This window comes from Chiloscyllium punctatum, chromosome 3 (genome assembly GCF_047496795.1).
Source record: "Chiloscyllium punctatum isolate Juve2018m chromosome 3, sChiPun1.3, whole genome shotgun sequence".
Classification (NCBI taxonomy): Eukaryota; Metazoa; Chordata; class Chondrichthyes; order Orectolobiformes; family Hemiscylliidae; genus Chiloscyllium; species Chiloscyllium punctatum.
This window is the reverse complement of record NC_092741.1, coordinates 13,204,591-13,231,402: the sequence shown is the minus strand read 5'-3', so window position 1 is coordinate 13,231,402 and position 26,812 is coordinate 13,204,591. Positions and strand designations below refer to the sequence as shown.

The following is a 26,812-nucleotide window of genomic DNA, read 5'->3' as shown; positions in this document are numbered from 1 at the left end:
CCAGTTAGTCTGACAATGTGGGGAAGTCTGACATTATGCACTTTGGTAGGATGAATAGAGGAATAGAGTATTTTCTAAATGGGGAAAGGCTTCAGAAATCTGAAGCAGAAAGGGACTACAAAGTCCTCGTTCAAGACTCCCTTAGCTTAACATGAAAGTTTGATTGGCAGTTAGGAAGTCAAATGCAATGTCAGCATTCATTTCAAGAGGGCTGGAATACAAGAGCCGAGAGGTACTGCTGAGGTTCCATAAGGCTGTGGTCAGACCACATTTGGAATATTGTGAGCAGTTTTGGGCCTCATATTTAAGGAAGGCTTTGCTGATGTTGGAGGGGGTCCAGAGGATGTTTACAAGAATGATCCTGGGAATGAATGGCTTGTCATATGAGGAGCAGTTGAGGACGCTAGGTCTGACCCAATGGGGTTTAGAAGGATGATTTAAACTTAAGAATGCCGAGTGGCCTGGATAAATGAACATGGAGAATGTTTCCACTAGTAGGAGAGACCAGGGCCCAAGCACCCAGCCTCAGGGTGAAGGGACAACACTTCAGAACTGATGGAGAGGAATTTCTTCAACCAAAGGGTGATGAATCTGTAAAACTCATTGTCACATATGGTTGTGGATACCAAGTCATTGACTGTATTTAAGACAGAGATAGGTTCTTTGATTAGATTTATTTATTGTCAAGTGTATCTTAATACAAATACAATGAAAAGTGTTGTATAGTGTTGCCACTCTCTGGAGCCATCTTAATACACAGAAAAATACACCAAAACATAGAAGATAAAGGCGTAAAAATGAAGAAATAAAGGAAGTGTCCAACTTTACAGTCTTTCTTGTTAAGTGCTTTGTCATGGGCCATGGCACTGGTGGCCAGGCACAAGTCCTTTTCTTGATTAGTAAAGGGATTAAGGGAACAAAAGGAAACCATTGCAGTTATACCCACTTTGTTCATCTTTGTTCCACATGTTGTTGTTGGCTGTCAATAGCCATTGTATATCCTATCAGGACAGCATATGAGGTACCCTGGTGTCCCAGTTACATTCGGGACCAGGCAGAGATTCAAACAGACATAATGAAGAACAATTAATATTTATTGACTTTTCAGATATTAAAGGCATCAAGTAGTATGGAGAGAAAGCAGGACTATGGTCTTGAGATGGTCCACCATGATCATATTCAATGAGGGAGCAGGCTCAAAAAGCAAATTGGCCTGCAACTGCCTCTGGTTTCAATGAAATATGAGAATTGTTGTATAGTAACCCCTTCCAGCAGTCTGCACTCAAAAGGTTATTTTTCTTCTTTCACTGGTGCCATGTCTCAGTGCTGTCCCAGATTCTGCATCTGGACTGGAGGGAGTCTTTGTGATAATGAATCCCATAGGCTCTTGAGGTTTGTCAGGCAGTAATGAGGCATTTGTATCTATAAACATCCCAAACATGCTTACAGTCTCCTTCCCAGAAGTGAATTCGCCTCAGCTCATCAGAGAGGGGCAGGCAAAATACAAGCTGGGGCCTAGAAACTTCTCAAGTGTCCTAAGAAGAGGCATCTGAGGGACCTGTGTGTGGTTCCTCTTCTGGAAGGGTAGGAGGCCTGGAACTCTCAGAGGTCCAGGACATCCTTTTTGGCAGACCAGCCCATGGCCACTGGCACCTTCAGAAGAGAGGATTTGAGACCAATGGTTGGAAGTGTTGTATAATGAATGACACTGACATTGGGGTTATCTACTCAGTTGGCAAGACATAGGAATAACACAGGAACATGGGAATTAGGGAATTCAGCCCTTCTAGCTCGCTCCGCCATTAACATAAACATAGCTGACCTTATCTGGTCTCAACTCCACTTTCCTGCCTGCTCCCCATAGCCCTTTATCTTAACTTTTCATCAGAAACGTATCTATCTCCTTCTTGAATCTATTGATTAACTCACCTTCAGCTGCACTCGTGTAGTAAGTTCCACAGATTCACAACCCTCTGAGAGAAGTAGTTTCCCCTCCTCTCAATTTTGAGCACACTTGCTCTCACTGTATATCCATGCCCTCTTGTTCGAGACTGCAATTTTTGGGAATACATTAGTATCTTCCACTGTGAAAACAGAGACAAGATATTGATTTATTGCCTCTGCCATTTCTGAGTTTCACATTATTACCTTGTCATTTTCATCCTCTAAAGGGCCAATATTAACTTAGGCTTTTGTTTCCTTTTTATATATTTCTGGAAGCTTTTGGTATTAGTGTTTTTGTTTTTTGCTAGTTTCTTTTCGTAGTTCATCATAGCTCTTTCGATTTGGTTTTTAGTAACTTTTTACTGATGGTTAATGTTCTCCCAATTTTCCGAGGTGCTAGTAACCTTTGCAGTATGATATGCCCTAGTTTTTGTCTTTGTTATCCTTGACTTCCTTGTTAAGCCATAGATGATTTTTTACCTTTTCACAATTCCTCTTCCTTTCAGGAATAAACTTTACTTTACTAAACTTTATTTAATGTCTCTCTAACATTTGCCACTGTTCTTCAACTGTCCTGCCCTTTAGTATTTTACCCAGTCCGCTCGGGCCAATTCCTTCCTCAGGCCATTATAATTACTTTTGCCTAACACTAAAACTCTCAGATACAACTCCGTCCTCTTTCTTTCAATCCAATTTTGAAATTCAAGCATGTTGTAGTCGCTCCTTCCAAGAGGATCCTTAACTACAAGACCATTTATCAAAACTGAAAAAAACTGCAGCCGCCATAAATCAGAAAAAAAACCTGAAATTGCTGGAAAAGTTCAGCAGATCCTGTAATAACGTTTCAGTAATCCCCACTAGGTTGTACCCATTTGTCTCTATTTGTGCCGTCAGCTCATCAACTTTATTTCACATACTGCATTTAGGGACAAGGTTTTTAAATAGGTTCGACTGAGTTGTCTTTCCCTTTTGATATTTTCTTGTGGACTATGCTTTCCACACTCTCCATATAACAAAGGCAAAAACTGGGGCTTATCATATTGCAAAAGTAAGTAGCACTCTGGAGGATTAGGAGAACTTTAAATATCAGCAAAAAGTTATTAATCTATGATAATCTTTATTATTTCTCCGAAATTTCAACTCACATTTTGATCTTTCCTGATTCCTTTCCATGAGACATGGATGTTTCAATACCCGTGCAGGAGTGATCCCTCTCTTCTCTTGCAAGAGCCAACATTCTCTCCTCATAGAAGGTGATGAGCTTAATGCTGCACTCTTCTCCACCCATCCTGGCTCTTTCTGCCCTTTCATAAACTGTTTTCTCTTATACTGAGAAAAAATAAGGGATTGAGAGAAGTGAAATGAAAGTGGCTGCCTTGGATAGACCCCTCAGGGAATAAAATGAAAGCAGGAAAGAATTTAAACAAGGAATTACAAGGACTAAAATGGGCCTGAAAAACAGGATTAAGGCTTTTTATACATATATAAAACCATAAAACATAGGAGCAGAAACTAGGCCGTTCAGCTCATCGAGTCTGCTTTGCCATTCAATCATGGCTGATGCGTTTCTCAACCCCATTCTCCCGCTTTCTCCGCGTAACCCTTGATCCCCTTGATTCTCAAGAACCTATCCATCTCTGTCTTATACATACTCAATGACCTGGCCTTCCCAGCCTTCTGTAGCAACGTACTCCATAGATTCACCACTCTCTGGCTGAATAAGTTTCTCCTTATCTCTGTTCTAAAAGGTCTTCCCTTTACTCTAAGGCTCTGCCCTCATATCCTAGTCTCTCCTACCAATGAAAACATCCTCCCAACATCCACTATGTCCAGGCCATTCAGTAGTCTGTATGTTTCAATTAGATCCCACTTCATCCTTCTGGACTCCATCGAGTATAGACCCAGAGTCCTCAAACATTCCTCATCTGTTAAGCTTCTCATTCCTGGGATCATTCTTGTGAACCTCCTCTGAACCCAGGGCTACTACATCCTTCCTGAGATATGGGGTCCAAAACTGTGCACAATATTCCAAATGTGGTCTGACCAGAGCTTTATAGAACCTCAGAAGTACATCCCTACTTTTATATTCAAGTCCTCTCAAAATAAATGCCGTCATTGCAATTGCCTTCCTAACTACTGACTCAACCTGCAAGTTTACCTTTAGAAGGATGTTGCCAGAGTTGGATGATCTGAGCTATAGGGAGAGGCTGAATAGGCTGGGCTGTTTTCCCTGAATCTGTGGAATTCTTTATGACGAAGCACTATCAGGGCTGGCTCACTGTTGAGGGAATCAAGGCTAATGGGGAAAAGGAAGGAAAGTAGGCTTGAAGATTATTAGATCAGCCATGATCTTTTTGAATGGGGGCATGGGTTTGATGGGCTGAATGACCAACTTCTGCTCCATCACCCTATTGCCATTTTTTAATGAACCTATTCAGACAGGTCGCAATGTATGCCTGATGTCGTTGAGGCTGGAACCTGAACCTTCTGGCTCATTGGTAAGGAGCATGCCACCGCACTACAAATACAGTGGGAGTGTAGCTGATATTTTTAGTCAACCTGTTCAGAAATGTTACGACACACCTGTGGACCAGGTAGAGGTAGTACCTGAGTCTTCTAGTCCAGAGATATGGAGACTACCACTGGGCCATAAGAGCCCAATCACACAACATTGTTGTTATTTACTAATCAATCTGTTCAGAGATGTTATCTCATGCTCTGGAGCAGATGGGATTTGCACCCAGGCCACCTAGCTCTGAGTCAGGGATATTACCACCACAGCACAAGAATCCTAACACAACATTGTATCTGCCCTACCACAGTTTTTTAACACATGTAGCAAATCTCTTTTCAACTTTCTTTAAGGAGAACAACATTCTCCAGTTATATTCATAACTGAAATCCCTCTTCTCTGGAACGGTTTTCATCGTTCTTTTTATATATCCTTTCTAAGGCTTTCACAACCTTTAGAATTATATGCATAATTTAATATTGGTCCATGGTGATGCTGGGATGATCATTTGTAAGACTTTGGAAGAGATTATGGAAATATTTAAGCTCAATTGCAACTAACTCAATTTGTTTTAATTTGATAATGTTCAAATGCCTATCACCTCACTCTCAAGGGCAATTCGGGATGGACATTAATGCCCTAACAAAAGATGCCCACATTCTGTGAGCAAAGAAATAAAACCATTATTCAGAACAGATGTCTGGAATTGCATCCAATTCATTACCACATTTTTAAAACCCGATAACATTCTAATCGTAATTAACTCACTTAACTTTGAAAAGGAAAATGGGTATTTTTATCTGTCTGCAACATACTTCTGTTAAGGGGTCAGGCCAAAGAACCATGAGCTTTCGGTGCCTTTTCTTTGGTAACAATTTGTGAGCAGCGTCTTGCCTGTTCAGGTGCTTCCAGTTGATGTGGTTAGCTTTCACAAGAATTATTTTTATCCCTTTTAGTATGCTATGTAAAGTGATTGGTTCCAGTTGTTATTTTCATTCAATTTCATCGTTATTAAGTTACAACATCCAAGGATAGCACCTTGAATCAAAAGGACACTTTGTAGAAGACAATAGCTGCTTACTTCCAAATCTTGATCAGACTGTGAATAATGAGTCTATTCTTGAGCCAGACCTTGGCATACTATGATGTTCCATAGCTTGTCACAATTGGAAATATATCTTTGTCTGTGCAAGTTCTGCAAGCCTTGAATCTTTTAGAAACAATCTTATACATGATCAAATTTAAGTAAAAATCCACTCTTTTTATGTATTGCTAATTATTAAATCTCAACAATTTTATTTAGTGGATCATAGGGTGCGGATATCACTGACTAGAGCAGCATTCATTATTAATCCCAAATTGCCCTGGAGAAAGTGGTGGGGACCTCTTTCGAAAAATGCAGTTTTTCTTGTACAGACACGAGTTTAAATTCTGAAACTCCCTTCCCAACATCATTGTTGATACCCCTACATCTCAACAACAATCTGGTCAGGTCAGGATATGTGTAGCTTCGAGGGAACTTGCAGGTGATAATGATCAAACAAAGCTCACTACTCACTTGGTTATCTGTGTTGAATGTCTAAATGCAAGTCAATATAGTAGTTAACAAAAAATACGTAATGTGAAATGGCTGCAGGAAACGACCTGTTCGAGACAAAATGACTTGTCAGCTCATTTCAGTGAATATAAATGAAGCTAATTTTAAAATGTTTTTCCAGAAACCACTATCTGAATCCACTTGCATGTCACTGGCTGCAAAGAGAATTGTGAGAGTTTTGCGTCCTAGCCGCTGGGTCTTCCTTATTTTGTTGCAGGAGTAATGCTTTACTGCAGCCATACGAGAAGCCCATTGGCAAAGGGGCCTGCTTTTCAATAAGGTAAAAACAATGACTGCAGATGCTGGAAATCAGATTCTGGATTAGAGTGGTGCTGGAAAAGCACAGCAGTTCAGGCAGTATCCGAGGAGCAGGAAAATCACGTTTTGGGCAAAAGCCCTTCATCAGGAATACAGGCATGGAGGGATGGAGGGATAAATGAGAGGAGGGTGGGGGGTGGGGAGAAAGTAGCATAGAGTCCAATAGGTGAGTGGGGGTGGGGATGGAGGTGATAGGTCAGGGAGGAGGGTGGAGTGGATAGGTGGAAAAGAAGATAGGCAGGTAGGACAAGTCATGGGGACAGTGCTGAGCTGGAAGTTTGGAACTGGGGTGAGGTGGGGTAGGGGAAATGAGGAAACTGTTGAAGTCCACATTGACGCCCTGGGGTTGAAGTGTTCCGAGGCGGAAGATGAGGCATTCTTCCTCCAGGCGTCTGGTGGTGAGGGAGCGGCGGTGAAGGAGGCCCAAGACCTCCATGTCCTCAGCAGAGTGGGAGGGGGGGGGTTGAAGTGTTGGGCCACAGGGCGGTGTGGTTGATTGGTGCGAGTGTCCCAGAGATGTTCCCTAAAGCGCTCTGCTAGGAGGTGTCCGGTCTCCCCAATGTAGAGGAGACCACATTGGGAGCAACAGATACAATAAGTTATATTGGTGGATGTGCAGGTAAAACGTTGATGGATGTGGAAGGCTCCTTTAGGACCTTGGATGGATGTGAGGGAGGAGGTGTGAGCGCAGGTTTTGCTATTCCTGCGGTGGCAGGGGAAGGTGCCAGGATGGGAGGGTGGGTTGTTGGGGGGCATGGACCTGGTTTATGCAAAGGGTGGTAGGGTGGAAGGTGAGCACCAGGGGGGTTCTGTCCTTTGTACAGTTGGAGGGATGGGGTCTGAGGGTGGAGGTGTGGGATGTGGACGAGATGCATTGGTGGGCATCTTTAACCACGTGGAAAGGGAAATTGTGGTCTCTAAAGAAGGAAGCCATCTGGTGTGTTCTGTGGTGGAACTGGTCCTCCTGGAGCAGATACGGCGGAGGCAGAGGAATTGGGAATATGGAATGGCATTTTTGCAGGAAGTAGGGTGGGAAGAGGTGTAATCCAGGTAGCTGTGGGAGTCGGTGGGTTTGTAAAAGATGTCGGTGTCAAGTTGGTCATCATTAATGGAGATGGAGAGGTCCAGGAAGAGTAGGGAGGTGTCAGAGATAGTCCAGTTAAATTTAAGGTCAGGGTGGAATGTGTTGGTGAAGTTGATGAATTGCTCAACCTCCTCGCGGGAGCACGAGGTGGCGCCAATGCAGTCATCACTGTAGCAGAGGAAGAGGTGGGGAGTGGTGCCAGTGTAATTACAGAAGATCAACTGTTCTACGTAGCCAACAAAGAGACAGGCATAGCTGGGGCCCATACAGGTGCCCATGGCTACCCCTTTGGTCTGGAGGATTCAAAGGAGAAATTGTTAAGGGTGAGGACCAGTTCGGCCAAACGAATGAGAGTGTCGGTGGACGGCTACTGTTGGGGATGTTGGGAGAGGAAGAAACGGAGGGCTTGGAGGTCATGGTCTTGGCAGATGGAGGTGTAGAGGGATGGGATATCCATGGTGAAGATGAGACATTGGGGGCCGGGGAAACAGAAGTCTTGGAGGAGGTGGAGGGCATGGAGGTGATGTCTCGAACGTATGTGGGGAGTTCCTGGACTGGGGGAATAGGACAGTGTCGAGGTAGGTGGAGATGAGTTTAGTGGGGCAGGAGCATGCTGAGACAATGGGTCAGCCAGGGTGGTCAGGCTTGTGGATCTTGGGAAGGAGGTAGAACCAGGCAGTGCAGGGTTCCCGGGCTATGAGGTTGGAAGCTGTGAGTGGGAGATCTCATGAGGTGATGAGGTTCTGTATGATCTGGGAGATGATGGTTTGGTGATGGGGGAGGGGTCATGGTCGAGGGGATGGTAGGAGTAGGTGTCTTCGAGTTGGCGTCTGGCTTCAGCGGTGTAGAGGTCAGTGCACTGGACTACCGCTGCACCCCCTTTATCTGCTGGTTTGATGGTGAAGTTGGGATTGGAGCAGAGGGAGTGGAGGGCTGCGCGTTGTAAGGGTGAGAGATTGGAGTGGGTGAGGGGAGTAGACAGGTTGAGGCAGATAATATCCCGGCAGCAGTTGGAACCTACTTTTAAATAGATGAAGGAGTTCAAGATTATGGGATGCAAACAGGAAAGTGGAGCTGACAGCACAACCAGGGCAGTCATGATGTCATTGAATGATCTTCTCCTAATCGATCTCCCCATCTTGACTTGTAATGATTCAAATTAAAGTAGACCAACAATGAAACTTTCATTTCAACAGATTAAAAGTTATTTTATTTGCGATAAGGAAATAAGGTATGAACCAAGAAATTGCAAATACTGAGATTAAAACAATTACAGGTAACACCAAATAAAGTTGTAAAGATTTACAGAGCAGAAAGAGGTTATTTGGCTAATCATGTCCAAGCCAATCATCAAGTATCTATGTGGAATCTTGTCCATTTTCCAACACTTGACCCCTAGCCTTATACGCTATGGGACTTTAAGCAATCATCCAAATATGTATTAAATGTTGTGAGAGTTCTTGCCTATATCACACTTTCAGGTAGTGAGTTCCACATGCCCATCTCCTGCAAGGTGAAAACATTCTTCCTTCAGTCTTCTGTAACTTTCCTGATGTTTACCTTGACTCTTTTTCACCTGGTTATTGATCCCTCTACTAAGGGGTAAGTTTCCTCCTATCCACCGAGTCTATGCCCATCGTAATTTTGTACACTTCAGTCAGGTCCCTTGTCAGCCTTCTGAGTTTCTCAGAAAAAAAATCTTATCTCTCTACGTAGCTGCAACACTCTAGTCCAGACAACATCCCATTGAATGTCCTTGTCCCCCTCTAATGTAATCACATCTTTCATTCAGCTTTGTCACACACTTGTTGCTATTATGTTTAGTATCTCAACTAATAAAGAACTACTTTTCCTTTCAGGAATCTGTGGACAATCATACCAAGGGCTTTCTGATCCTCTGTACTTCCCAGAGTACTACCATTAATGGTGTATTCTTATACTTTATTAGGTGTCTCAAAACACATTACCATACACTTTTCAGGATTTAATTCCATTTTACCATCTGACCAGCCTGTCTATATTGTCCTGTAGTTTAAAACTTTCCTCCTTACTATTTGCATGCCACCAATTATCATGTCATGTGCGAATTTACTGATTAAAATTTCTATATTTCATATCTAGATCATTAATGTACATTACAGACAGGAAGGGAGCCAGCATTGAATCCAGTGGAACACCACTGAACACAGACTTCCAGTCAGAAAACAAATCTTTGATCATCACTTGGTGCCTCCTGCCACAAAGCCAATTTTGCATCCAATTTGCCAAACTTCACTGAATGCCATGGGCTCTTAGCTTCTCGCTAAAACTCCACATGTGAGACCTCATCAAAACTCTTACTGAAATCCATATTGACTACACCCACTGTAATATCCTCATGCACACATCTAATCACCTCTTCAACAAACTTAATCAAGCCTGTCAGACATAATCCTCCTTGATTAATCCTTGCCTCTCCAGTTGGAGATTATTACATGGTGCAGTCTGCTTTTGAACAACATTTGAGCCTAAACCTAAGCAATTTCATTCTGCATGACTTGGATATATGCAAATGAAACGTGCTTGGATTATTCAAATCTGCACTTTGTATACTCCCTTTAATGCCCTAATGTCCAGCAGACATGGATCCTGCACTTTCATCTGTCAAAGTGACACTGTTTTTGTCTGATGTAGTCTAACTTGGGTATTGTCTGAGCCATGTTTCAGCTGCATTGCACGTGTAGAGAACAGTAGGTGAAGGCAGTAAGTTTGCGGTGGATATTGTGATTACTGAAGGCTACCTAGTCACTAGGTACCCTTTTAGCTTTTACTATCCTGACAGTCCAATTCTAACTGCCCCCCTTCAGTGTAGAGATCTATCACATTGAACTTTGCCTCTAAGTGTTCTCCCTGTGTCCGAATCCTTGACTGCCCACCTTGCTCCACAGTGGAGATCACTGTCCGTTTACCTTCCTTTACTTAGCCTAATATGATAATCTGCATTCCCTTGTTGAGATTCTCCCAGCCACCATCCTTGTTCCCAAGGTCCACAAGTGCTTAACACCTCCAACCCCACCCCACCCCACCCCACCCCACCCCACCCCCGTCGCCAACAGAGCCTTGACTCCTCATTCTTTTTAGCTGTGCATCCTCCAAACAATCAATGGAGAGACACCTAAAACTCTCTGCTCCAGACTTCCGGCCAACTTCAGTGAGTAACCCCTATGTATGCCTAACCAGGCCCCTGACTGCTGTCTGTGTAGCTCCCTGACTGACAATATCTAACTCCCCTGCCTTCTGGTGGGGACCCTGGGAAGGACCATTGTTGAACTTCAGTCGAGCACATTCCCTGAACATCCCAAGCTGATGACTGACTATGACCAAGCCTCTGGATTGCACACCAAATATATCCCTGACTGGGATCCTCTGACAAACAGTTTGACACCCTCTCCTTGACTGGACTGAGGATTAACACCTCTGCCCCCACCTAGTTTCCAACATGGCCAATTGTTTGAAGACCCTTGCAGTGCATTTGTCACACAAGCAGCCGGCAGATGCTGTCGATGTTAGGTTGATAGCTCAGTGTGCTGTACATCAAGATGTTTTCACCCTCCATCCCAATCCAGTCAGATCCCTCCTGACAAGCATAACACGTAGGTGAAAGTGAGGGCTGGAGATTAGAGTTAAGATTAGAGTGGTGCTGGAAAAGCACAGCAGGTCAGGCAGCATCCAAGGAGCAGAAAAATCGACATCTCAGGCAGTAGCCCTTCATTAGCATAACACGTAGCCTGTGTGTCTGCACAAAAGAGAATGTCAATAAAGCATTATCAACAGTCATGGCTCTTGGTAAATCATCAAGGCACTAACAGGTATCACATAGCAATGCAAATCTGTGCTTCCAAAGCAGCCTGGAAATGGATCGAGGAGGTGCAATGATGGTCATGTGCAATTGGCAAATGCCAGAAACCAATGTCCATGAATGAGAGGTGCATGTGGCTGGTGCCATGGGTCATGTCCTGAGATGCTGTGAGATCCTAAGCAACCTGGAGAAACTTCGCAGCGTGTAGCTGGATAATGTCAACAGGTACCAATTCTGATTTCCATGTCAAGGTTTCTGAAAGTCTGGCTTGTTTGGTAAGATAGGAAGCTGAATATTGATGAGCCAAGTTGCCGCATTGAAAAGGCATTTAACAAATAAAATGTCCCTTAATTGGCAGCTCGCCACTGCCTAATGAGAAACACCACTCAGAGAAAGTGTACAAGATGGAGTGAGGTGCACTCAATACAAGGTAGGCCTCACTAGACTTCTCATCCAATTCTACCACAAATCACTCCATAGTCCACACCATTCAGATCCATGTAAGATTCTACAGTCTGTTTTTAATTCTGGCTAGATGACCTGTCACCTTTATACAGCAGGTATGTTTTTTGAGTATTGTAAATCAAGCTGAAGTTCAAAGTTGGCAGGTTTAAGCTCTTCATGGGTTACCTTACGTTTGTCCCTACACTGATTCTATACTGTCTCCCATGAAAAGAGTTCCATTTTCTATACAATTCCAATACCTCCCCTAATTCAATAATCTTTTTCTCTTTGATTCTGGCTGTTATATTTTCTGGGGTTTTTTTCCCATAATAACATTCTCTCATTGTCAGATATTGTATACATATAAATTTTGTGCTACCTGTGCTTTTTTGCTATGCCAGATAACCCATACCCTTTTCATTCTGATAGTCTCCATGGTACTCCCCTAACTGATTCTGGACTGGCTATACTGAACCCTGTCCTATCCCTGCATCCCTCCCTGATATCACTGGATCTTGGAGACTGTATTCTGGGAGATGAAGGAATGAATCTCATCTGTGGAATGTTGCCGCCAGACGGGGCAAAGTCAGGTATTTGTTTTATGTAATATTTGTTCTGAGTAACACCATCAGGCTGTAGAAATAAAGGCCAAACTTTTGGCTTAACACACCCTAGACAGCACATGCAGTGGTTTGTCTGATAAATTTAGATGTGGTCTCTAGTTAAACATCTATATTAGCTATTCTCAGAAAGTGTAGTAAAAAGGGACACTTCACTGGCTCCAAGATCTTGTGGCTACTCTCTAATGATGAGGAATTCTGGGATAGCATCACTAGAGCTGAGTGTTTCGAGAAAAGTCTTTGGTTGTGCAGATTTATGGGATAGTTTCTTGCCAAATTTCCCTTTGACTAATCTCTGGAGGTGTGTAAAATTATAGAATCCTATTATTAATCTCAAAGCAGATCACAAATTAATTATCATGAAGATGCATTTGGCAACTGGGGGAATTTGGTGATATGAGGCAGAGGGTGCATTCTTCCCTTACAAAACAAAATTGGCCCCAGAGAAGGAGAAAATTAGCAAGTCCCAATAGTTGAAGCTTAGAGGCATTAATTAATTGGAAAATTGCATGTGTCACTCTGCATTTTAAGATGGACAAATGAGGAAAACCAGGGAAATATATACCAGTTAGCTCAGTACCGTTGGTGGGGAAATTGTTGGAATCTATAATCAAGGTAAGAGTAACTGAATACCTCAAAAATGGTCAGTTAATCAGGGAGAACCAGCATAGAATCATGATAAGTAGGTCTTGCCCAACAACGATCATTGAATTTTTTGAAGAAGTGGCTAAGGTACTGGATAGGGAAATGTTTATGGATGTTATTTATATGGATTCCCAGAGGCATTTGATTAAATCCCTCACAAGACACTGTTAATTAAGGTAGAAGCCCATGCAATTGAAGGCAAATTATTAACATGCCTGGGAAATTAGTTGAGTGGCAGGTGACAGAAAATAGGAATAATGTGTAGGTACTCATACTGGTTGGATGTGACTAGTGGTGTCCCACAGGGATCTGTATTAGGGCCTCAATTATTCATACTATATATTAACAACTTGGAAAATGTCATAGGGTGTCATATTTCAAAATCTGAAGACAATGCAAAGTTAGGTGGCATTGTAGACACTGTAGACAAAAGCATAAAATTACAAAGGGATACTGATAGACTAGATGAATGCTCAAAACTGTGGCAGATAGATTTCAATCTAACCAGGTGTGAGAAACTCCATTTTGGGCTGAAGAGAGGTACTTTCTAGTTGGTATGAAGTTAAGTAGATTGGATGTCCAAACAGGCGTGAGTGTTCAGCTGCATAGATTTTTTAAATGCCACAAACAGTCGCAGAAATAATCAAGAAAGCTAATGGAATGTCGGCCTTTGAGGGTGTGGTGCCAGTCAAGCAGACTGCTTTGTCTGAGATGGTGTCAAGCTTCTTGGGTGTTTTGGGCCTGGGGAGTATTCCACCACACTCCTGACTTGGGCCCTGTAGATGATGGACAGGCTTTGGGGAATCAGGAGATGAGTTACTCAGCACAGCATTCAAAGCTTCTAACCCGCTCTTGCAACCACTGCGTTTATGTGGTGATTCCAGTTGAATTTCTGGTCTATGGTAACCTCAGGATGTCATTAGTGGAGGGATTCAGTGATGGTAATATCATTGAATGTCAAGGGTGGGGTGGTTAATTGCCTCTTATTGGAAATGACCATTGCCTGGCATTTTTGAGGCCACTTATCAAATCAAGCCTGGATAATGCCCATATCTTGTTCCATTTGAACATGGACTGCTTCACAACCTGAAGATTCGTAAATGGTACTGAACATTGTGCAATCATCAACAAACATCACCACTTCTGACCTTATGATGAAGGAAAGGTTATTGAAAATGGGCGGCCGGTTAGTCTGTAATGAGCTCAGGAGCTGAGTGACGCTGGTGGAACCCAATCTGGGAGTCACTGAGTAGATTACTGCTGAACAAGTGCTGCGTCATTCCATCACTTTACTGAAGAATGAGAATAGACGTTAATAGTAATTGGCCGGATTGGATTTGGCCTTCCTTTCTGTGTACAGGACATAACTGGACAACTTTCCACATTGTCAGATAGATGCCAGTGTTGTAACTGTACTGGAACAGCTTGGCTAGAGGAGCAACAAGCTCTGGAGCACATGCCTTCACTACTTTTGCCGGAATGTTGTCAGGACCCTTGCAGTATCCATGCCTTCAACCATTTTTTGATATCACATGGAGTGAATGAATTGGCTGAAGACTGGTAGCTATAATGCTAGGGACCACTGGAAGAGGCCAAGATGGATCATCCACTCGGCACTTCAGGCTGAAGATTGCTGCAAAAGCACTGATGTGTTGGGCTCTTCCATCATTGAGGATGGGGATAGTTGTGGAACCTCCTCCTCTTCCAATGAGTTGTTTAATCACTCACCACTATTCATGACTGAACGTGGCAGGACTGCAGAGCTTAGATCTGATCCATTAGGGTAATTTAGTTCTGACTATCACTTGCTGTTCATACTGTCTGACATGTAAGTAGTCACCAGGTTACCACCTCATTTTCAGGTGTGCCTGGTGCTGCACCTGGTAAGCCGTCCTATACTCTCCATTGAACCAGGGTTGATCCCATGACTTGATGATAATGGTTGAGTGGGAGATATGCCAGGCTATAAGGTTATAGACTGCATTGAAGTACAATTCTGCTGCTTTTGATGGCCCATAATGCCTCATGAATGCCCAGTCTTGAGTTCCTAGATCTGATCAAAGTCTGACCCATTTAGGCCAATGATAGTGCCATACAACACCATGAAGGTTATCCTCAAAGTGAACGCGGGACTTTGTCTCCACCTGGACTATGCAGTGGTCATACTTACTGATACTGTCATGGGCAGATGCATCTGCAGCTGGCAGATTGGTAAGGATGAGGTCAAATATATTTTTTCCTCTTGTTGCTTCCCTCACCCACTGCTGCAGGCCCAGTCTAGTAGCAATGTCCTTGAGGACCGTACCAGTTTGATCAGTAGTGCTGCTGTCAAGCTACTCTTGATTGTGGACTTTGAAGTCCCACACCAAGTGTACATTTTATGCCCTTGCCACCCTCAGTGCTTCCTCCAAGTGTTGTTTAACATGGAGAAGTACTGATTCAATGGCCGAGGGAGGATGGTACGTGGTAATCAGCAGGAAGATTCCTTGCTTGTTTTGACCTGAAGCCATGAGACTCCATGGGATATGGAGTCAATCTTGAGGACTCCCAGCTCCCTCTTGATTGTATACCACTGTACTGGCTCCGTCCTGATTGTGAAACAGAGCATATCTAGGGATGGTGATTATGGTGTTTGGGACATTGCCTGCCAGGTCTGATTGCGTGAGAATGACAAGTCAGGGCAGTTGGTTGTCCAGTCTGTGAGACACCTCTCCTAATTTTGGCACTAATTTTGTTAATAAGAAGGATTTTACAGGATTAACAGGGCTGTTTCTGCCATTATCTTTTCCAGTGCCTAGGTCAATGCCAGGTTTCATTTCTTTGTTGAAACTTTGTAGTAATTGGTACAACTGAATGGCTTGCTGTGCAACCGAGGGCAACCAAGAGTCAACCACATTGCTGTGGGTCTGGTGTCACATGTAGACCAGACCAGGTGAAGGTAGCAGATTTCCTTCCCTGAAGCACATTAGTGAGCTGATGGCTTTTTTGTTTCTCCTAACAATCGACAATGGTTTCAAGGTCATCAATAGATTCTTAATTCCAGATATTGTTATTGAATTCAGAGTCCGTTATCTGCCATGGCGGGATTTGAACTTGGGTCCCCAGAACATTATCTGAGTTCCTGCATTAATAATTCAGTGATAATATCACTAGGCCATCACCTCTCCATAATTTGCATTTTTGTTTTCAGGTCTTGCTGCACCTCTTTCCCATTACCATTCAACTAATAATCTGCGATTTTTTGCTACAAAAGTGGATAACCTAACATTTATCCCCATTATATTTCACCTGCCATACATTTGCCCCCTCACTTATCTTGTCCAAATCACACTGAAGTATCTCTACATCCTTCTCACAGGTTACTCTCCCACCCAGCCACCCAGCTTGTCATCTGCAAACTTGAAGATATTACACGTAGTTCCCTATCAACATATGTTGTGAACAGCTGGAGTCCAAGCACTGATCCCTGCGGTACCACGCTAATCGCCATCTGACATGGGAAAAACAGCCAAGTTTAGAGTGGTTCTGGAAAAGCACAGCAGGTCAGGCAGCATCCGAGGAGCAGGAAAATCGGCGTTTCGGGCAAAAGCCCTTCAGGAAGGAGACTGGGAGTTTAGGGGGTGGAGAGATAAATGGGAAGGGGGTGGGGCTGGGGCTGGGGAGAAGGTAGCTGAGACTGCAATAGCTGGATGGAAGTGGGGGTAAAGGCGAAAGGTCGGAGAGGAGGGTGGAGCGGATAGGTGGGAAGGAAGATTGACAGGTGGGACAGGTCATGAGGACAGTGCTGAGCTGGAAGGTTGGAACTGAGGTAAGGTGGGGGGGAGGGGAAATGAGGAAACTGGTGAAGACCACTTTGATGCCATGGGGTTGAAGTGTTCCAAGGCAGAAGGTGAGGTGTTCTTCCTCCAGGCGTCGGGTGGTAAGGGAGCAGCGATGGGGGAGGCCCAGGACCTGCACCTCCTTGGCAGAGTGACAGGAGGAGTTGAAATATTCGGCCACGGGGCAGTGGGGTTGATTGGTGTGGGTGTCCCGGAGATGTTCTCTGAAGTGCTCTGCGAGAAGGTGTCCTGCATCAGGAGCAACAGATACAGTATATGACATATGTGGAAGCACAGGTGAAGCTTTGATGAATGTGGAAGGCTCCTTTGGGACCTTGGACAGAGGTGAGGGGGGAGATGTGGGCACAGATTTTGCAATTCCTGTGGTGGCAGGGAAAGGTGCCAGGACGGGAGGGTGGGTTGTTGGAGGGCGTGGACCTGACCAGGTAGTTGTGGAACGGTCTTTGTGGAAGACGGAAAGGGGTGGGGAGGGAAATATATCCCTGGTGGTGGGGTCTGTTTGGAGGAGGTGGAAATGTCGATGGATAATGCGATTTTTGCAGACGTTGGGGGTGTGGAAGGACCTTGACTCTAATCTCCAGCATCTGCAGTACCCACTTCTGCCATGGCAAAAACAGACCTGTTTATTCTGTTTGGCTACCAGTTCTCCATCCCTTGCATTTTAATTTTGTAAAGTACCTTATCGAAAGGCTGATGGAAGTCCAAGTAAACCACATCCACTGGCTCCTCCCTCATCAGCACTACTAATTACCGTTTCAGAAAAAACTCCAGTAGATTTATAAAGCATGATTTTCCTTTCATAAATCCATGCTGACTTTGTCCAATCATGTCACAGTTTTCCAGGTGCTCTGCTATTACAATGGACTCTAGCATTTTCCCAACCACTGATGTTGGGCTAACTCTTCTATAATTCCTTGTTTTCTCTCTACTGCTTATTCTAAATAGTAGCATTACATTAGCTAACCTTTAATTTGAATAGTTGGGGAAAAAGAGATGTAACAAACATATAAATTAAGGCATGAAAGGGAAGAATTTATTCAATCAACAACTCCTTTGTCTTTTGTACAGAGCTTCCATAACATCTGCCCTCTTACTCCACCTCTGCTTCTGTCAATATGAAAGTATAAAAGTTGGCCTATTTTCCAATGTCTTTCAGTTTTGGAATTGAGTCATACCAGACTCGAAACACTAACTACATTTCTGTCTCCATAAATGCTGTCCGACCTGGTGAGTTTCTACAGCATTCTCGGTGTTGGTTTCAGATTTCCAGCATCCACAGTATTTTGCCTTTATTCAAGAGGCCGTATCAAATTCAAAATCAGCAACAAACTGAACTCTTTCAACTTCATAGAAATCTGGGAGCAGTATTACTTGATCAGGAATTGCCGGAAAAACTCTGCAGATCTGACAGCATCTATGGAGGCAAAATAACGTGAATAGTTTGGGTCTGATTACTCTTCTTCAGACTAAGGGATTTCTGATACCAGGAAGAGCCCTGGAGAGGTGATGATCTAATGCTATTGTTGCTTGACTATTAATTTGGAAACTCAGTTAATGTACAGGGACTTAGGTTCAAATCCTGCATGGCAGATAATAGCACTTGAATTCAATTTTTTTTAAAAGTATGTACTGAAGACCATGAAATCCCCTATCATCAACATAAATACCATATGTCCCCAACCACTATCAGTCACATATCTTTGCCAGTTCCAGGGTTTTCTCAAGTATCTTGTCTCATTCAAGGAATTGCTTGACTTCAGGCTCAGGATGAGTGATTAGCGAGTGCACCTGAGGCTGATGATGTATAAAAGTCATGCTATAAGAATGTAGGGCAGGTTTGGTGGACCTTTTGTATTTGCATGTTTCATATGTACGGTGTTCTGCTTCATATTTATTTTCATATTGTGCCTTGTGTGATGACATCACACTTTTTGACTCAACTTCTGTTTTCTCTCAGGTCTGAAAGAGCTAACGCTGAGTGCTAATCCTGCAATTACAGTGAAGGGTTGGGCACGCCTGGCAATTGCAGTTGCCCACAGTTCTCAGCTTCGTGTCCTTAATTTGGATTATAATCCTTTAGGTGAGACTACGTGATACAGATGTAAATTAATTCAGTATTATTTTGAAGTTATTTTTAAAAATATCTTTTGAAATGTATCCACCTTTTCTGACTCTGGTTTGCCGTTAGTTGATGACCGAGGCCAGTTTTTATGGACAGGAAAACCAGCACACGAGTGCAGCAGGTAATCAGGAAGGCCATAGGAATGTTGGCCCTTATTTCTAAGGTACGGAGTATAACAGTAGGGAAGTCTTACTGCAACTGTTCCAGGTGCTGGTGAGATCACATCTGGAGTATTGTGAACAGTCTTTGTCCCCTTATTTAAGGGAAATTACTATTTCATTAGAGGCAGTTCAGAAAAGGTTTACTAGGATGATCCCTGCTATGGAAGGATTGTCTTCCAAGCAAAGGCTAAACAGGTTAGGGCTCTACTCACTAGCATTGAGAAGAATGAGAGGTGATATCATTGAAACATATCTGATTCTTAAAGGGTTTGACAGAGAAAATGCTAACATGGGAGAGTTATAGAATCCCTACAATGTGGAAACAGACCATTCGGCCCAACTGGCCCTCTGAAAAATAACCTACCCAGACCCATTCCCCTAACTAATGCACCTCACCTGCACATTCCTGAACACTATGGGCAATTTAGCATGGCCAGTTCACCTAACCTGGATGTCTTTGGACAGTGGGAGGAAACTGGACCACCCAGAGGAAACCCACACAGACACCAGGAGAATGTGCAAACTCCACACAGACAGTCATCCAAGGCTGGAATTGAACCTGGGTCCCTGTTGCTATGAGGCAGCAGTGCTAACCATTGAGCCAGGAGATTCCAGTCCTTAAATTTGTGCAAGACCTCACCTAGACTGAGAATTTAGACATGGAAACCTTTACAGATTAAGGATACAACTTCAGTTTCGGTCTGAAATGAAAAGCAGCTGGTTCAGTTCCCAGTGATTGTAGTAAAAGGCTTGGGCCCAAGCTTGATGGGGAAATGTTCTTTGGGAGAGATTCGTTGATATTGGCTCAACCTTTTTCATTGAGAAAATGGCTGCCGGTGTGGAGATGGAGAGGTCCAGGAAGGGTAGGGAGGTGTCAGAGATGGTCCAGGTAAATTTAAGTTCAGGGTGGAATGTGTTGGTGAAGTTGATGAATTGCTCAACCTCCTCATGGGAGCACGAGGTGGCGCCAATGCAGTCATCAATGTAGCGGAGGAAGAGGTGGGGAGTGGTGCCAGTGTAATTACGGAAGATCAACTGCTCTACATAGCCAACAAAGAGACAGGCATAGCTGGGGCCCATACGTGTGCCCATAGCTACCCCTTTCAATCCGAACAGGACAAACAGTACAAACTACAGATTCAAAAACACCAGCAACAGTTCTCCTTCAGGATCCTCCGCTCCACGCTTGCAGCAATGCGCCATCACCTAACCTCTCTACAGTCAGCCCTGCCTCAGCTGAGGGCCACACTCTCTCAGAATTGCAAAGGACCACTCTGTACTACATCCTCAGGAGAATTCATACTCTCAACAAACAGTATTTCAATTCCATCTCAAACATCAAAAACTGTAAGTCCAACAAAGTTTTATCTACCCAGCTCCATAACCAGCGCTCCTCAAACATTCCAGAAGATTCCCCTGACCTCACAATCTACTCAGACGTCATTAGCCATGTGGCTAATGCAGCTGCCACCCCCACGCTGATTGCTGATGTCACTTCCGCCCCCATCATGGCCACTCCCACCCCCATCATGGCCACTCCCACAACCACTTCCACCCCTCACAATTCCTCATGCATCACACGTGACATCACTTCCGCCCCTCACATCATCGCTGATGCCACGTGCTCAGTGACTTCCGCCACCCCTACTGCCGTGGTCACCACCACTTCCACCCCTACCAGTGCTACTCACCTGCATTCTGCTGACATGCCCCACACAGACCCCACTGTCACTATCCCCACCCCCCCAAAACCCCGAGGGGAACACTACCCCTGCTCATGACTCCACCACCATCACAACCCCACCATCACACCCACTCCAGTTACAGGTTCTGCCCCCACTCCCAGCTCTACACCCACACCAGATCCCAGCTCCCAGCCCTGCCGAGTTTTCACCATCCCCCAGACCTCGCCCTCACTGAGGACGAACGATCAGTCTTCAGCAAAGGACTCACCTTCATCCCCCCCCATCCACGCATCAATGAATTTAATACACGCCATGATGTCAAATAATTCTTCTGTCACCTCTGCCTTCGAGCTTATTTTCACAATCAAGATTCCCGCCCACCTTCTGAGGACCCCTTCGCCCACCTCCAACACACTGCATCCACCTGGACACCCCGCGCTGGCCTATTACCTGCCTTCGACCTCTTCATTTTCAACTGCCGCCAGGACATTAACCGCCTCAACCTGTCTACCCCCCTCCCCCACTCCAACCTCTCACCCTCACAACGCGCAGCCCTCCAATCCCTCTGCTCCAATCCCAACCTCACCATCAAGCCAATGGGGCGCACTGACCTCTACACCACTGAAGCCAAACACCAACTCAAGGATACCTCTTCCGACTGACCCCTCGACTATGACCCCATCCCCATCACCAAACCATTATCTCCCAGACCATACAGAACCTCATCACCTCAGGAGATCTCCCACCCATAGCTTCCAACCTCATAGTCTGGCAACCCCGCACTGCCCGGTTCTACCTCCTTCCCAAGATCCACAAGCCTGACCACCCTGGCCGACCCATTGTCTCAGCATGCTCCTGCCCCACTGAACTCATCTCTACTTACCTCGACACTATCCTCTCTCCCCTAGTCCAGGAACTCCCCACATATATTCGAGACACCACCCACGCCCTCCACCTCCTCCAAGACTTCCGTTTCCCCAGCCCCCAACGCCTCATCTTCACCATGGCTATCCAATCCCTCTACACCTCCATCCGCCATGACCAGGGCCTCCAAGCCATCCGTTTTTTCCTCTCCAGACGTCCTCAACAGTACCCTTCCACCAACACTCTCATTTGTTTGGCCGAACTGGTCCTCACCCTTAACAATTTCTCCTTTGAACCCTCCCACTTCCTCCAGACCAAAGGGGTAGCCATGGGCACCCGTATGGGCCCTAGCTATGCCTGTCTCTTTGTTGGCTACGTAGAGCAGTTGATCTTCCGTAATTACACCGGCACCACTTCCCACCTCTTCTTCCGCTACATTGATGGCATTGGCGCCACCTCGTGCTCCCGCGAGGAGGTTGAGCAATTCATCAACTTCACCAACACATTCCACCCTGACCTTAAATTTACCTGGACCATCTCTGATACCTCCCTACCCTTCCTGGACCTCTCCATCTCCATTAATGACGACCAACTTGACACTGACATTTTTTACAAACCCACCGACTCCCACAGCTACCTGGATTACACCTCTTCCCACCCTACCTCTTGCAAAAATGCCATCCCATATTCCCAATTCCTCCGCCTCCGCCATATCTGCTCCCAGGAGGACCAGTTCCAACACAGACCACACCAGATGGCCTCCTTCTTTCGAGACTGCAATTTCCCTTCCCACGTGGTTAAAGATGCCCTCCAACGCATCTCGTCCACATCCCACATCTCCGCCCTCAGACCCCACCCCTCCAACCATAACAAGGACAGAACGCCTCTGGTGCTCACCTCCCACCCTACCAACCTTCGCATAAACCAAATCATCCACCGACATTTCCACCACCTCCAAACAGACCCCACCACCAGGAATATATTTCCCTCCCCACCCCTTTCCGCCTTCCGCAAAGGCCATTCCCTCTGTGACTACCTGGTCAGGTCCACACCCCCCTACAACCCACCATCCCATCCTGGCACCTTCCCCTGCCACCGCAGGAACTGTAAAACCTGCGCCCACACCTCCTCCCTCATCTCTATCCAAGGCCCAAAGGAGCCTTCCACATCCATCAAAGTTTTACTTGCACATCCACTAATATCATTTATTGTATCTGTTGCTCCCGATGTGGTCTCCTCTACATTGGGGAGACTGGGCGCCTCCTAGCAGAGCGCTTTAGGGAACATCTCCGAGACACCCGCACCAATCAACCACACCGCCCCGTGGCCCAACATTTCAACTCCCCCTCCCACTCTGCCGAGGACATGGAGGTCCTGGGCCTCCTTCACTGCCGCTCCCTCACCACCAGACGCCTGGAGGAAGAACGCCTCATCTTCCGCCTCAGAACACTTCAACCCCAGGGCATCAATGTGGACTTCAACAGTTTCCTCATTTACCCTTCCCCCACCTCACCCTAGTTCTAAACTTCCTGCTCAGCACTGTCCCCATGACTTGTCCGGACTTGCCCTACCTGCCTATCTCCTTTTCCACCTATCCACTCCACCCTCTCCTCCCTGACCTATCACCTTCATCCCCTCCCCCACTCACCCATTGTACTCAAGCCCATCTTGTATGTTGACTAGGAAGCAATTCCTCGATTCTGCAAGGCCTGCCCAGTGCCATTTACCTTACAGGCAAATGTGGAGGCTAGAAAGCGAAGGAATCATCAAGCCAATCCAGCTTCCACAATGTGGAGCACCAATCATACCAGTTGTGAAGCCCAACAGGTCACTTCTTCTTTGTGGGGATTTTAAACAAACAGTAAATCATATTTTGCAGCTGATTACTGCTTTATCCTTCACTAGGTTGGATGTGAGCCACACTTTGTGCAATTGCACTTAGACCATGGTTCCCAGAATAATTAATACCCTGCTATAATTAATACCCTTAAGGGTTTGTATCAATATATGACACTGCCATTTAGGGTATTGTCAGCAGGTTCAATTTTTCAGTGAACAGTCGAGAACATCTTGCAAGGTCTAGCTCATGTCGTTGTTCACCTAGATGATGTCCTGATAACAGGATAAATTAATAAGGAGCATTTAGAGAACTTGGAAAAAATCCTAAGGCATTTTTCTAGAGCAGACTTACACCTAAGAAAGGAAGAATGTGTGTTCCACCACCTCCCCACAAGTGACTAATGAGCTACCAGGCTGACAAGACTGGGTTACATCCATTGGAAGAGAAAGTGAGGGCAATCAAAGGTGCCCTGGCTCCCCCATCTGTACAGAAGCTTTGGTCATTTCTTGGGCTGATAAATTATTGTGGAAAGTTCATACATAATCTGGCCTCCATCCTTGCACCTGTGTATCAACTCGTAAAAAAGGGTCAGCCTTGCAAATGGTTGCATAGACAAGTCCTAGCTTTCAGTGAAGTAAAGAAACAGCTATCATCCTCTAAGGTGTTGGCACACTATGATGCCATGGGAGATCTGGTATTGACATGCACTTGTGGCATCAGAGTGGTCCAACGGAGGGCAACACCCAATAGCGTATGCATCCAGGACTTTGGCTAATGCAGCGTAGAAACATACCCAGACAGAGAAGGAGGGTTTGTTGGTCATATATGGAGTCAGTAAGTTCCATGAAAATGTGTGATTATCACAAACTCCTACTTTATCTGCTTAAAGAGGACAAGGCAGTGTTGCCCATAGCTTCAGGCTGCATTCAGCTGTGGGCTCTCATGTTAAGTGCTGCTAACCACAAATTAGAACACTGTTCGGTAGGCCGAGCACTGCAGAGTTGCTGATAGGTAGAAGACAATGCACTAGGTAAAGTCTGATCTTCCCGGACCTTTGGAATGCCAATGCCGGACACGAGGTTCTGTGAAGTAAGACAGTCAGTTTGATATAGGGAATGAAGCACGGTGTAAGAATCACAGAAATGGCCCTGTATGGGTAATAGGCATGGTCAACACAAGATCTTGACCAGTGACTTATAACGTTTGGGTAGATGCGAGGGTCCTAATCAAGCATGTGGACCATGTGAAAGCTGTGTCTTCACAAATGGTGTGGAGCAAAATATGGCCTCCCTCTCAGAACAGTTGGAACAACTGCCAGAACCTGAGTTCAGAACACCGAGTTCTCTGCCAAGCATTGTTAAGTCTTCAGAATCAGAGATGGACATGACAAGTGTAGGTACCTGACGCCTTTACTACTAGAAGAGAGTGAAATTCTACTGAGCTGTGAGTGTCTCTGCATAAGAGAATTTGAAATTCTCTTATGCTATGATCACTCCTCTGTCGAGATTGTTTTATTATGAGATCATTACGCAATACCAAACATAGAATAGCCTGCTCCCTGGTTGGTTCCACAACATTTTGCTCCAAGTTCAATCTCAAATACATCCAATGAACGGTCCCTCAAGGCTACTCCTGCTACTTTGTATAATCCAGTCAATATGCAATTTCAAATGCATTTGTCCAAACAAGACCTGGACAATATGCAAACTTGGGCTGAAAAGTCACAAGTAATATTCATATCACATAGATGCCAGGCAACTATAGTCTCCAATGGGAAACAATCTAACCATTGCTCTTTGACATTTAATGGCATCACCATCACAGATTTCCTCCAGTGTCAACATCCTGGAAGTTATCATTGACCACAAACTCAACTGGACTAAACATATGAATACAGTGGTGACAAGAGCAGGTCAGACACTAGGAATATTGCAGCGGGTGACTCACCTCCTGACTCCCCAACACCTGTCCATTATCTACAAGGCACAAGGCAGCAGTATGATGGAACACTCCCCACTTGTTTGGATGAGAGTACTTCCAACAATACTCAAGAAGTTTGACACCATCCAAGACAAAGCAGCCCACTTGATGAACACTACTGAAGAAATTTACCAGACCTCCACGAACAGCATCTTCCAAATCCATGACAACTTCCATCTAGAAGGACAAGGGCAGCAGATAATTGGCAACACCACCAGCTGCAATTTACTTTCCAAGCCACTCACTCTCCTGTCTTGGAAATATATTTCTGGTCTTTAACTATTGCTGGGTTAAAGTCCTGAAATTCTTTCTCCAGTGGCTTTGTGGGTCAACCTACAGCAAATGGACAACAGTGGTTCGAGAAGCTAGGGATAGGCAATACATGCTGGCCCAGCCAGCAATGCCCATGTCCCACAAGGAAAGAAAAACAATGCATATTAAAATTGTCCATGATTATTGCTATATCTTTTGTAGAACCCAGTACTTCCTGGTTTATGTTTTGGCCCACCGTGGACTACTGTTGGGAATCCATAAATTACTGACGCCAAAGACATATTTCCTTTGCTGTTAGTTACTTCTACTCAGACTGATTCTACATCTTGATCCCCAGTGCTAATATAATTTCTCTCTACTGTCCTGATCTCTTCCATTACTTCAAAAGGTTACATGCCCAGAAGTTGCATCATCTGAGCAAGTTTATCCCATCAAGTATTTCTGTCATACACAGTATGATGATGATGCTCCTTTAACAAGATTATGCAGTCCTTGGCTTTCTTTCAGAGAGGTCGTAAAAACAGCGATTCCGAAAAGTCTGGTTTTGGGTGGGTTTTAGGGCCAATTTGATTATAGCTAACAGAAACTGCCTCAGGCAAAGGCATTTAAGTTTTAAAAAAACACTTGTACAATGAAAGGAGAGTGGCTAGTTCTCCCAGGTCAGCTTTTGTCTGGTTTGGTTTTTAGCAGTCTGGCTGTTCACTGAAACAGTGAGTTCAGTTTGAGGCTGCTGGTCCAGGAAATAGCTACATGGAAAAAGGTGTTCCATGCTGCCATCTCTCTCTCTCTCACCTGTAAGACCCTGTGTTGATTTTACCCTTCATGCCAAGGGGTGCTAATGGGGATTGTTGTAAGTATTTGGAACAGCATCATTAAGTTAGGTTATTCAGTATTTTGTTCTCTTTTGTTTGTATTTCATTCAGTAGCCTTGTAAATAAATTCTGTTTTGTTTAAAACTAAATGGTTTGACCAGCTGCATATCTCCTAGAATATCCACCTTACTTACACCTGCTTAAAACAACCGGCAAAGTTAGGGTCTGGGCTAC

The 26,812-nt window shown here is 44.7% G+C and overlaps 1 protein-coding gene across 2 annotated transcripts in view; it reads left to right on the top strand.

The window, feature by feature from the left end:
• Window positions 1–26,812, top strand: part of lrrc73 (leucine rich repeat containing 73) — a 47,659-nt gene that overhangs the window by 3,552 nt on the left and 17,295 nt on the right. Inside the window, exons 2-3 of one of the 2 annotated variants that reach the window (XM_072550690.1) lie at window positions 12,167–12,327; window positions 18,799–18,921. In XM_072550690.1, the coding sequence (XP_072406791.1) occupies window positions 12,167–12,327; window positions 18,799–18,921 (284 nt within the window). The remainder of the gene's footprint in view (window positions 1–12,166; window positions 12,328–18,798; window positions 18,922–26,812) is intronic. The other variant, XM_072550691.1, reaches the window with a different exon arrangement.